This window comes from Gavialis gangeticus, unplaced genomic scaffold (assembly GCF_001723915.1).
Source record: "Gavialis gangeticus isolate Ggan-Ray unplaced genomic scaffold, GavGan_comp1, whole genome shotgun sequence".
NCBI classification, from domain to species: Eukaryota; Metazoa; Chordata; order Crocodylia; family Gavialidae; genus Gavialis; species Gavialis gangeticus.
In genome coordinates this window covers 166,148,687-166,159,434 of record NW_017729024.1, presented here as the reverse complement: position 1 = coordinate 166,159,434, position 10,748 = coordinate 166,148,687, and the positions used below count along the sequence as shown (strand labels likewise).

The 10,748-nt window shown below is 60.8% G+C and overlaps 1 protein-coding gene across 2 annotated transcripts in view; it reads left to right on the top strand.

The window, feature by feature from the left end:
• Nucleotides 1-682, top strand: part of GALT (galactose-1-phosphate uridylyltransferase) — a 23,600-nt gene extending 22,918 nt beyond the window's left edge. The window contains exon 11 of one of the 2 annotated variants that reach the window (XM_019518057.1): nt 209-682. In XM_019518057.1, the coding sequence (XP_019373602.1) occupies nt 209-274 (66 nt within the window). In that variant the 3' untranslated portion in view covers nt 275-682. The remainder of the gene's footprint in view (nt 1-208) is intronic. The other variant, XM_019518058.1, reaches the window with a different exon arrangement.
• Nucleotides 683-10,748: the final 10,066 nt, after the last annotated feature.

Genomic DNA, 10,748 nt, shown 5'->3' with positions numbered 1-10,748 from the left:
TTGGATTTAGTCATGGGGGGGGGGCTCTGGGAGAGGTCTGGGCCTGGCTGGGTGTTTTTGGGAGGGGTTGCAGGGAGAGGGTACTCACTGCATGGGGACTGGGGGGGGAGGGTGGTGGCATGAGGCCAGGGCTCCCTTACACTGCAGGCCCAGCCTGGCCTTCATTCTGGGGTGCAGCACTTCACCCCCACTGTCCTCATCCCTGCAGGCTGCCCAGCGCCTCCGGAGCCTGCCCGAAGAGCACTACCGGACGAGGGCCGGGGCAACGCCGTGATGGGGGCCGCCGGCCTCGGGGTGGAGGTGCCTTGCATTTGCAGCGGAGGGAACTACATCGCAGCATGAGGGGAGGATGGGCTCAGCCCTGCCAACTCGTGTCACCTGTGAGCGGTCCAAGACTGAGGGCTGTCCCTGGGTGGTGTGGCTGGAGGCTTGGGGCTCCCAGGCCATGCTGCTGAGTATATTTGCTGCTGCTGCTGCTGCTGCTGCTACTTAACCTCCTCGTGCCTGTGCTTGCAGCCTCCCTATCTCTCCCTCAGGCTCCTGCCAGTCAGTTCCCCCTCTACCTCACCTACCTCTGGGAAGAGCTGCCTGGCTGGGCTGGAGATGGGGAGGGCTCTGTGCCTCTGTCCCCTTCCCTCTGCCCTCCAATAAACCATGCACACCAAAGCAGTTTCCTGTCCTGTGGCTGGTGCGAGTGTCACAGCTGCCTGCTCTGTGGGATACCCCTGAGGGGTCTGGGGTTGCTTGCATGCATGTCCCTTTGGCACCCTGACCTTGGGGCTGCTGGTTAAAGGTGCTTGCTGGCTGCAGCAGAGGCTGAGGATGCCCTGGAGAGTGCGGAGGGGGCAGGGAAAAGGACTGGGATTTGTGGTGGTGGGGTTTACGAGGAGCTCAGGATGGCCCCTGGGTGCCTGCCCTTGGACACTGGCTTCTCTGGTCTCACTCATGGGGGGGGTCACAATGTCCCAGTACTGCCCCCCACCCCCAAGCCCTGGGCCTGGACTTGGGGCAGGAACAGCTTTGCCCAGGCTGAGGGTGGTGCTGAGCTGGTCTCCCTGCTCCTCTGCCAGGCAGCAGGGGCTCGGGCCTCTGCCCCTAGCTTGGGCAGCTGGGTATCCCAGCAGCTGCTGCCCCAGTGGGTGAGGGGGGTAACCCCCTTGCACCCCCAGTCCCCTGTGCTGGCAAGATGAGCTCCTGTGCTGGAGAAACTAGTCCAGGGTGAGCAATTCAGTTACCAGGCCCTGAGATCTGAGCTCTTTCCCTACCCCTTAGTACCCTCCAGTGCTCCAGTTTTTTGGGCCAAAGGGTTGGCAGAGCTCAGCATGGGAGTGGCTCCCCTTCCCTATCAGCTGGGGCTGGCAGATGCTGGGTTCATGAATTTATTCTTTTTTATTTATTTATTTATTTTTTCCTGGGAAGGACTGTAGTAGGGAAAGGTTGGGTTTTAAGTCAGCATCTCTCATCCTGTCTTGAAGGTAAGGCTCGTGTTGCAAGGGAACAGGCCTCCCCGGGGGTTGAACAGCCCCTCAGCCTGGCGCAGAGCAGGGCTGCCCACCACCTGGGTAGGGGGAGAAGGCTTGCAGGGGTGCAAGTGCCTTTTGGGGTCCAGGGTCTGGATGAGTCTTGCGCTGAGCCAGATTATGCTGGATGCCAGCTGCAGGCTCTGGCTTAACTGGGACAGACTGGCCATCATGGATCCCTGGCTGGACTGGGGGCCCCTTGACTCTGGGGGCTGACATGCTGGGATGGGCAGGATGCTGCTGCTGTCCAGCCCTGGACTCCCAGGGGGGACAGCCTACGTCACAGCCACGCTGTAGGGACAGCCACATGTGCAGGGGAGCATGCTTCCCAGCACAGGAGCAAGGCCACAGGGAAGCCTGGGGAGGGGGTTGTCTGCCTGGATCTTGCACCAAAGCTGCCTGGCATAGTCCAAAGCCTCTCCACTGTTTACACTCTTTTTTGTAGGGTTTTCTCTCTGCATTAAACTTTTTTGCTCCTCTCTTTTAGCAAGAAGCTGTGAGTCTTTCTAGTGCCCCAGTAATGTGGTCCCTGCCCGCACTGCTGCTGTGGTGCCACTGGGCAACTCCCATGGGCGTGCCTTGCCCTGCCTGGCACACAGCAGATGGGGAGGAACCAGCAACTTCCTGCTCCTCAAGTTGTCTGCCCCTACTTGTCTCCTCTGCTTGGTCCTAATTGCCGGCTGCCTAGGGCGGTGGGAGGAGGGGGAGATTAGTACTGGGATGGGCACGACTGCCCTAGCTCCTAGGAAATCCCTGAGCAGGTTGCAGGAGGCCAAGCCCTGGTGCAACTGCATGGGGAGGGTTGCACTGGGGCACAGGGTGTGAGCAGGGCAGTGTGGGTGCTGGGGTAGCCTGATCCCAGAGGTACATGGTGGCCCTTGCAGAGGGCAGGGCTGTATCCCAGCCTTTCGTGCCCTTTGGGAGGGCTTAGTCATAGCCTGGTGCTGTGGGAGAGCTGCTTGGTACTGAGGGCAAGTCTGGAGCCTCCTGGCACACAGCTCTCAGCACATCTGGCCCAGACCATCCCCTGCCCTGAACAGCTGAGCTGCTGCTCTCTTGCCGTCTTTAAAAGCCATCACGCGCCTGCTGGGAGCCGCAGCTCGTTCCTGTCTCTGCATCCAAATGGCCCCATTTGCTTTTTAAGGCCTCTTGGTCATTAGGTGCTGGCAGCAGCGAGGTGCTGTATGCGGTTCCCTCCTGCTGCGTTAGTGCCTGTGCGGCTCCTGCGTGACCCAGCACTGGAGCTGTGCCTCTATCTGCTGCCTGGGCCCTGCCTGACCTTGAGAGCACCCTTCCCCTCGGGCTCGTGCTGGGCCTGGGAGTGGCTGCTGGGGGGCTCTGGGGTCCTAGGAGCCTGTGGGTGAGATGTGGGGGGTGAGGAGGGGGCTAGGGCCAAGGGCAGGGACAGCAGCTGCTGTGGGAAGGGACTGGCGGTGAGCAGGGGGGAGGCTTTGTATGACCTTGGGGGGAGCTGCTACTAGCTGCTGGCTGGACCCTGGGCAGATGTGGCTTGCAGCTGGGGCAGCCTGACTAACCCCCCTACCCATTAGGGTAACTAAGTGCCTGGAGAGCCCCAAGCTGTGTCCCTAAGGGCTCCCTGCACCAAACGTGTCCTGAGCTGCACCAGGGCTGGTGTTTGCAAGCCCTGCAGGTGCCAAGACACAGAGCAGCGGCTGGGATGTTTCCCTCCCTGCTCTGTGCCTAGTTGCCGGCAGGCCTGCGAGGCTGGAGGAGGACCCTGGGGGCTGCCCTGGTCCGTGGCCCTCAGTGGAGATGGATGGGGGACTAGCCTCTGGCTCTGCACCCCCAGCTGCCTGCAGCCCTGTGCTCAGGGTTATCCAGGGCAAGCAGTGAGGCACCGGCCCAGTGTCGATCTTCCCTCTTGCTGGAGGCTTCTGGTCCAGACTCAGCCGCTCCCCAGCTCTGAGGTCCAGCAGCGTTGCTGAGAGGGGCTGGTCCCCAGCCAGGGCCCTGCACTGCCTTTCCCTCCTCCCAGGATAAGAGCCTGTGCATCAGCTACAGGGGCTGCCTTACCTCCCCGGTGCCTATCCCGGGAGATACCCACCTGTGCTTCTCTCTGCAACGAGTGGGGCCGTTGCGTGCCCAGCCTCGGCTCCCCCTCCACAGCCCCGGGACTGTGGCTGAGTTGGTTAGTGGGCAAACTGGCTGCCGTGCAGCTCGTCCTCGGCATGCACAATTAGCCTTGATTTACAAGGCTGCCGGCAGGGTGCCCAGCCTGGCACGCGTGGCTCTGTGCTGCGGCCGCTCCGCGTCATAAGTCAAGGCGTATTAAACTTTACAGTCGCCGGGTTGAACCGCGAGCTGCCTTCCCCTGTAAATCAGCACGGGGAGGCTTGTAAATGCCCAGGCAGGCTCCATATTGCTTAATTAGACAGTGCCTAATGAATGGCGTGTTTGCGGCCTTGTGAGTTAGGAGCCCGGGTCTGGGGTGGTTTGGGACCTGGCCCTGATAGCCATATGAGAGGGCTGTTCCTGACCTATTTAAGAGTGGGTTAGATGGATGCTTGACTAGGAGGGTTCAGGGGAGGGGGCTGCACTAGACTTGCCCTCCCAAGGGCCCTGCCAGCCCAGCTGCTCTGTGATCCTACAACGCACCCTGATTTCTCAGTCTGCTGTGACTTGTCATGCCCCAGCATATGCGGAGACCCTGGGCAATCATGCCCCTTTCCTGGGAATATGGTTGCAGGGCCCTGGACCTGATAGCGAAGGGGGCCCCTTCCCACCCCACATCCCCAAAGGGAGCTCAGGGACCTGGGGCCACAGTGGAAATTACTCACAGCACCTTCACTGGAGACTGCTCTCCACAGCACAGCACGCAGGCAATGCTGCTAGGCTCGGACGCATCCCACCCCAGAGCCGGCTGCATTTTAGCAGCAGGTGCGATGCATGCTAGGCTCCGCATGGAAAGCTTTTGGCACCTCACCCATCCATCACAGCAACTGTCCTTGCTCTGGGTACTACCCAGGCTGCAGTGGCCTCGGGTTTGGCTGAGCTGGGCAGAGGCAGAGAGGAGGAAGGGAGCTGAGTCCTGGCTGCTGCACTCAGCCATGAAGCAAACACATTAAAAGTGCATTAAAGCCCCGTCGGTGTTTGCTCTCGCCTCGGCACGCTAATGGTGCTCGGAGCCGTGATGCAGGGGTCGTGGCGCGGGCCGCGGCCGAGCTGGGTCAGTGCACGTGTCCTGGGCCAGCAGCCAGCCATGAGCGCGGCAGGGAGCATGGAGATTAAGAGCTGTCTCATGGAGGCTGGGCTGCAACGTATTTTCATTTGCCTCTGGTTTCTCTGTGTGCTCACGGCTCTGGGAGTGGGCTGCTAGGCCTGGGCTTCCTCAGACCGGCCTGGGCACCGCACCCGGCACTATGGGAATGAGGGTGGGGAAGTACCACGATGCCCCTTTATAAATCCACGGTGCATCCACACCTCGACAGCTGTGCCCGGGTCTGGTCCTCACATCTCCAAAAGGAGAGAGGAGACCTGGAGATGGTGCAGAGGAGGGCAGTAAGGAGGGTGAGAGTGCAGCCAGATTCACCAAGATATTGGACGTGTGTTTGGAGGAAAGGGGCATCTGTAGCTACAGAGCAGGGAGTGAGGGGCATGGCCACTAAACGCTGGAGGCTGCAAGGGCGAGGGGGACAGAGGAAAGCCTTGCTCACCATCCCTTCCAGCCTCTGCCCAGCCTCTGCTGTCGTGTGCCACCGGAGACTGGGCAAGACGGGCCTAGGCATCTGACTTGGTATGTGGCAGTAATCATGTTCGTATGAGGCACTAGACCCATGTTGGCCTGCAAAGCACCACCCAGGCCTCCAATGTCGGTGCAAAGAGGCTGCGGGGAGAGGCAGAGTGGTGCAGAAGGGGCTTGGAGGTGATGCTAACAGCTGGGAACGGGCTGGGACGATGCAGCTGCTCCAGGGAGTGGATTAACCATGTACTCCGCTTGCCTCGACCTGCCACGAGTCATAAGCCTTGCACCCACCCGCCGTGCTACTGCCGCCCTCTCCTCTTGCCTGAGCTGCTGCTCTGCTTGCTGCCTCCAGCCCTATGCTCCCTGCCTGATCTGCCCCCCTGCTTTCTGCTCCCCGCTCTAGGTGACTTGCCCTTGCCTCCTGTCCCTGTTTGACTGCAGACTCAAATCAAAGCCAAGCCCCGGCCAGTCCCCGTATAAAGGTGGGGGAAATCTCTGTGCGGTTCTGAGCGGGTGACGTGCTGCTTTGCGGCACGTTCCTGCAGCCCAGAGCCCAGTGAATAATGGCAGAGCAAATGCACAGCGCCGTGCACATCACCCCAGGAAAACTCCAGGGGCAGCGCTGAAGGGGACGGGTGGTGCTGGCAGCTCGCAGGGTCCCGGCCTGGCTCTGTTGCAGACATGGGCTGCGCAGACCACCACCCAGGCAGGACAGCAGCATCTCTGGGGAGGAGAAGGGGTGGCTGAGAGGCCCTGCCGGGGCCCCATCCTGCCACGCGAGTCCCCCGTGGCCTGGAGATCTGGAGGTCGCCAAAACTGGGGGACGTGCATGTCTCTGCCCATGCATGCTGGGATCCCCGGCTCCTGCTGCCTGGCTGTCTACCCCAACCCTGGGGCTTGCTCTGAGTGTCTCTCCTCCAGGTTACAGCCCGGAGGTTGGCTCCCACCGACGAGACAGCAGCCCAGCTGCAGCAGCCGCTGGGGCTGTGATACGGCGAGGGGCCGAGGAGGTCTGAGCCTTGCCTGCTAATCCCTGCACCCAGGCTGGAGCACCCTTCCTCCAGCCCCCATCTCCCCAGGGAGCGCTGAGCTCGGACCGGCTCCCCGGGCTGCTGTCACCGTGCACAGCTGTCAGGCAGTGCCATCCACCTGCCCGGATAAATGGGGCTTGTCTTGCTGAGGCCCAAATTATACAGCGGAGCAGCAACAGCCCTGCCCGGCGGCGAGGGCGGCCTAATTGGCACAATTAGCTCCCTCGGCGAGAGCGGCGGCTGAGTGACAAGCGCGCGGGGAAGTGTGCCTTCCCACCGCCCCCAGTCTGCCCGGGCCTGACAGGTGGGCCGAGGGGGTTCATAATAGCAGTGCTCCGCGCTTACGCCCCCTGCTCCGGGGGGCACCACATCCCCTCCCTCATTAACCCTCCTGAGTGAGGCCTGCCATTCAAATGCTGCACAGCCCCTGCTGCCCTGGGGCCGCTCAGACCCTGCTGTGCATGGGGCAGAGGTCTTATTATCAAGATCAGTACACCCTTCTGGCCATTTTAGAGGTAGGAAAACTGAGGCATGCAGCAGGATGCCGTGAGCTGGGAGAGGAGCAGGCTTTCCCCTGGGCGCTGCAGAGTTGCTTGCAAGGAGCTACAGTGGGGCCAGGCTGAATGGTTACCTGCCGGATGGCAGGGTCTTCTTTCCCCCCTTGCCATGGCACACGAGAAGTGTCTGGACCGCGAGCTCGGGCAACCCCCTTCCAGGACTTGCTTCCTAAAGGCAGGGGCGCCCGGGACAGACGTCTCTGTTTGAACGAGGACCAGCACGAGGGCCTTTCCGTCGGCGATTAGCCAGTCCTGTTGACGCCGAAACCCCGCTGCCTGGGAGCGATCTCAAGGGTGAGAGAGTCCATCCTCCTGCCCTGGCGCAGGCTGTGCGGTTCCCACCCCGTCCCAGGCAGATGCGGTTCGGCCTTTGCTTGAACGCTCCCCGGAAGGAGATTCCCCTGCTCCTCTGGGCAGTTGAACGCCCTTCCCTGCCTGCTCCGATGGCCGGGAAGTTTATTCCAGGATCTCAGCCTGCTTCGCTTCAGTGTGAATGGTGCTGGAGGGAGCTGGAGGGTCACAGAGCAGCGGGGCTGAAAGGGAGCTCCAGAAGCTCAGGCAGGATCAGCCCTGTCCAAACCAGCCCAGACACATCCAGTGTCCGACTTCTGAGCAAAACTATGGCACCAGACATCACACCGGACCCTACTGCAGGGGGGCCGCGGGGGCCAACGTCCTGCTGCTGTAAAAGGTTGTTAATAGATGCTCCAGAGATCCCAGGTAGAGGCTGTGCCCCTGCTGCTACAGAGGAGAGCAAAATCCCTCTGAGCAAGGGGGAAATCCCTTCCTCACCCCAATGCAGCATTGGTCTGAGCCTGAGTGCAGGGGCAAGCCCCTCCAGCCAGGACCCTGCGGGGTCGGTGCCAGCAGGAGCATTGGCACGGCCCAGCCCCATCCCCAGCCTGGGCTGCAGCAGCACCAGCGCCTCTGGGGGAGGCTTTAACCCCCTGCATGTGAAGCAGCAAGGGGAGGTGCAGACTTCCCTCCCATGCATCATCCAGCATAGCCCAGAAGCGTGGGATATCCCCATTGCGGAGCATGGGCTTTGCTACACCTAGACCATCCCTGCCCAGTGGCTGCCCACCCTCTCCTCAACACCTCCAGTGCTGGAGTGTCCACGTCGACCCTGGCATCTCTTCCCCTGCCTCCCTGCTCCGGCAATGAAGACATGTTTCCTGCTCTCCAGTTGGAACTGACTTTGCTGCAATTTCAAGCCCTCGGTCCATGTCCTCCTCTCTGCAGCAAGGGAGAAAGGTGCTTTCCCTCTTCTTTATGGCAGCCCTTCAAGAGCCACGTCTGTGTTGTGCCCGGGATGATGGCAGTCTGCAGAGATTATGGACTGTGTCGGCTGGTTTGGACAGGGTGGATCCTGCCTCGGGCAGGGCTTGGACTAGATGTGACCTCTGGTCCCCTCCGGCCCCTCTGATCTAGGATTTCTCTGATCTGAAGACTGCTGCCATGCCCCTGACTTGGCTTGGCTGGTGGCTGGGAATCCTGCTTAAATGGTGCGACAGCTTGTAAAGAAAAAAGGACAGCCGGCAGCAGGTGTGGGCCCAGATGGCTCTGGTGACAGAGGTCCTGCTGGGCTGGACCTGGCGAGAGAAACCCCACAGGACATCACTTACTGTGGGAAGTTTTTGCTTTCCAGGAGCAATGCTGCTGCCCGCGGCAGGGCCTGTGTCTTTGCATGCAGTGTAGGGCATGGGAAAGAGCTTGCAGCTGGCACTGGCCTCGCAGCTAGGGCTGCTTCCATGCCTGGTTTTCTTCCAGCCCAGAGAGGGTCTCAGGGGGCAGGGTGGGTACAGAGGAGCTGGCTTCAGGAACAGCCTTCCCAGCAGGAGCCCAGCTCAAGTGCAGTGCTCCTGCCAGGCCCAGAAGCCACCTGGACCGGTGCAGCTAAAGCAGGCCGGCTTCTGCAGCCAGCAGCACCCCAGGGCGAGGTCTCCAGCTTGAAGGACCAAGATGCAGCAAAGTACTAGAGCTGCTTTTCCCCCATGCCTCTCCCCAGAGGGATGAGGGAGGCCAAATCCCTGCTGAATCTAAGCCAGAGATGATCCATTGCTGCTCCAGAGGACATGAGCTGGGGGTAAGTTGATGCCCCAGCAGCTCCTGCCAGTCCGTCGCGTGACCCAGGTGAAAGGCAGGCAGAAGGGAAGTCCAAAGGTGACAGCAAAGGCTCCTGCTGCAGGGTTTGGGCATGAAAAGGGGTTTCCCTTCCAGTGCAGACTGGGATGTCCTGGTCCATGCACCCTGCAGCATGCCTCCCTGACATCCCCCAGCTCTAGGAAGCTCTTGGAGGTGCCGGCCGGGTGGAGGTCAGGATGCATGGCACATTAACACACAGCTGCAGTGACGGGGGCTTCTCGCTCCTGCTGCAGGGCCTGCAGGAGGAGATGGGCATCTCTCCCGTGCCTCATCCCTGCTCTGGTTTCCTGGCCCCATCTCCCAGCCCAGCGGGAGGGAGTGGGAGCGGGTGCGGGAGCGGGAGCAGGAGCGGGAGTAGGAGCAGGGGCGGGGAGGCCCTTGCTTTCCATGGTGCTGAAAGCTGGTTTCCATCTCTTGGCATAGGGCAGTCAGGCCCTCCGAGCCAGGCCTGGGCCTTGGGATGCGAATGTGAGCCCCCTTATGACTCCCACCATCCAAATGCCTCCCCAGGCTGCTCCCCGGGGGCAGGACACTGCTGCTGAGCCCCTAGGATCATACAGAAGTCGGGCTGGAAGTCCCACCTAGTCCAGCCCCTGCTTGAGGCAGGATCAGCCCTGGCTCAACCATCCCAGCCACGGGTCTGTGCAACCTGCCTTGAGTTGCCAAGGATGGAGGTTGCACAGCGTCTCTTTTAGCCTCAGGATCAGAAACGTCTTCTCATCTCCAGCCTAAATTTCCTCTGCTGCAGCTTGAGGTCGTTGCTCCTAGTCCTGTCCCCTGCAGGCACAGAGAGGAGCCCATCTCCATCCTCCCTGTCATCGCCCTTCAAGGATTTGAAGGCTGTGATCACATCCCCCCCTCAGTCTCTTCTTCTGCAGACTAGTTAATCCCAGGTCTTTTAGCCTTTGCTCCTCTGTCTCGTCTCCCAGGGCCCTGATCGAATGATCCTAGGCCCCAGGCCCATGGCTGCCTGCCTCCTCCATGGAGCAGCCACGGTCTTGCCTTCAGGCCTTGTGGCTTGTTGCAACAGGCAGTGTCCCTCCGTCGCTGCCAAAGCATCAGCTCCTGCTCTGAGCACCCCCTGTGCCAGCATTGGCAGCCCTCTTGCTATCCTCATGAGCCAGCCCCTGGGTGCTCTCTTCCTGTCCCCCGTGGCACACATGCAGGCACCCCAGCATCATCCTCCAAGGCACGGCTGTGAGGCATGTGGGGAAGCACAGCCTTAGCCCAGCTGTTACAGCACCCCTCTTTTCTCTCCTGCCTTGTGTTTAGACCAGGAGCTCTATAGGGCAGGGGCTGTCTGCTTGCTCTGGGTGTGTACAGCACCGAGCGCCATGGCACCCGGGGCCATAACACAGGCTTCTGGGTGCAGGAGCAATGCAAAGAAACAACCCTTCCCCATCCCATCTGAGCCCCCTCTCAACACCCGGCTGGGGGGGATGTGGGGTACATGTCTGTAGATCTGCGGGAGGAAGCTGAGTCTTTTGCATTTTGCAACATTTCGCCGAGGTGAAATCACTTGCATAGACGCAGGCAGGAGCTCACATGCCCGCATATATATCAGCACATGCAAATAGACATTTTGCATATGCTAATACCATGCCTGATTAGAAGCAAGCAGCTCTTTTTCCCCTGCCACATTTCCTGGCTTTGCGCATCACTCCTTCCAACCAGAGGGTCCCTAACTTTGCTATGTGATGGCTCTCTGTTCCTCTGTCTTCCTACAATGAGGGCACAGGCCCTGCCCCTTTCCTTGGCCTCCCCTAGCAGAGCCCTCTGCAAGCCAGTGCAA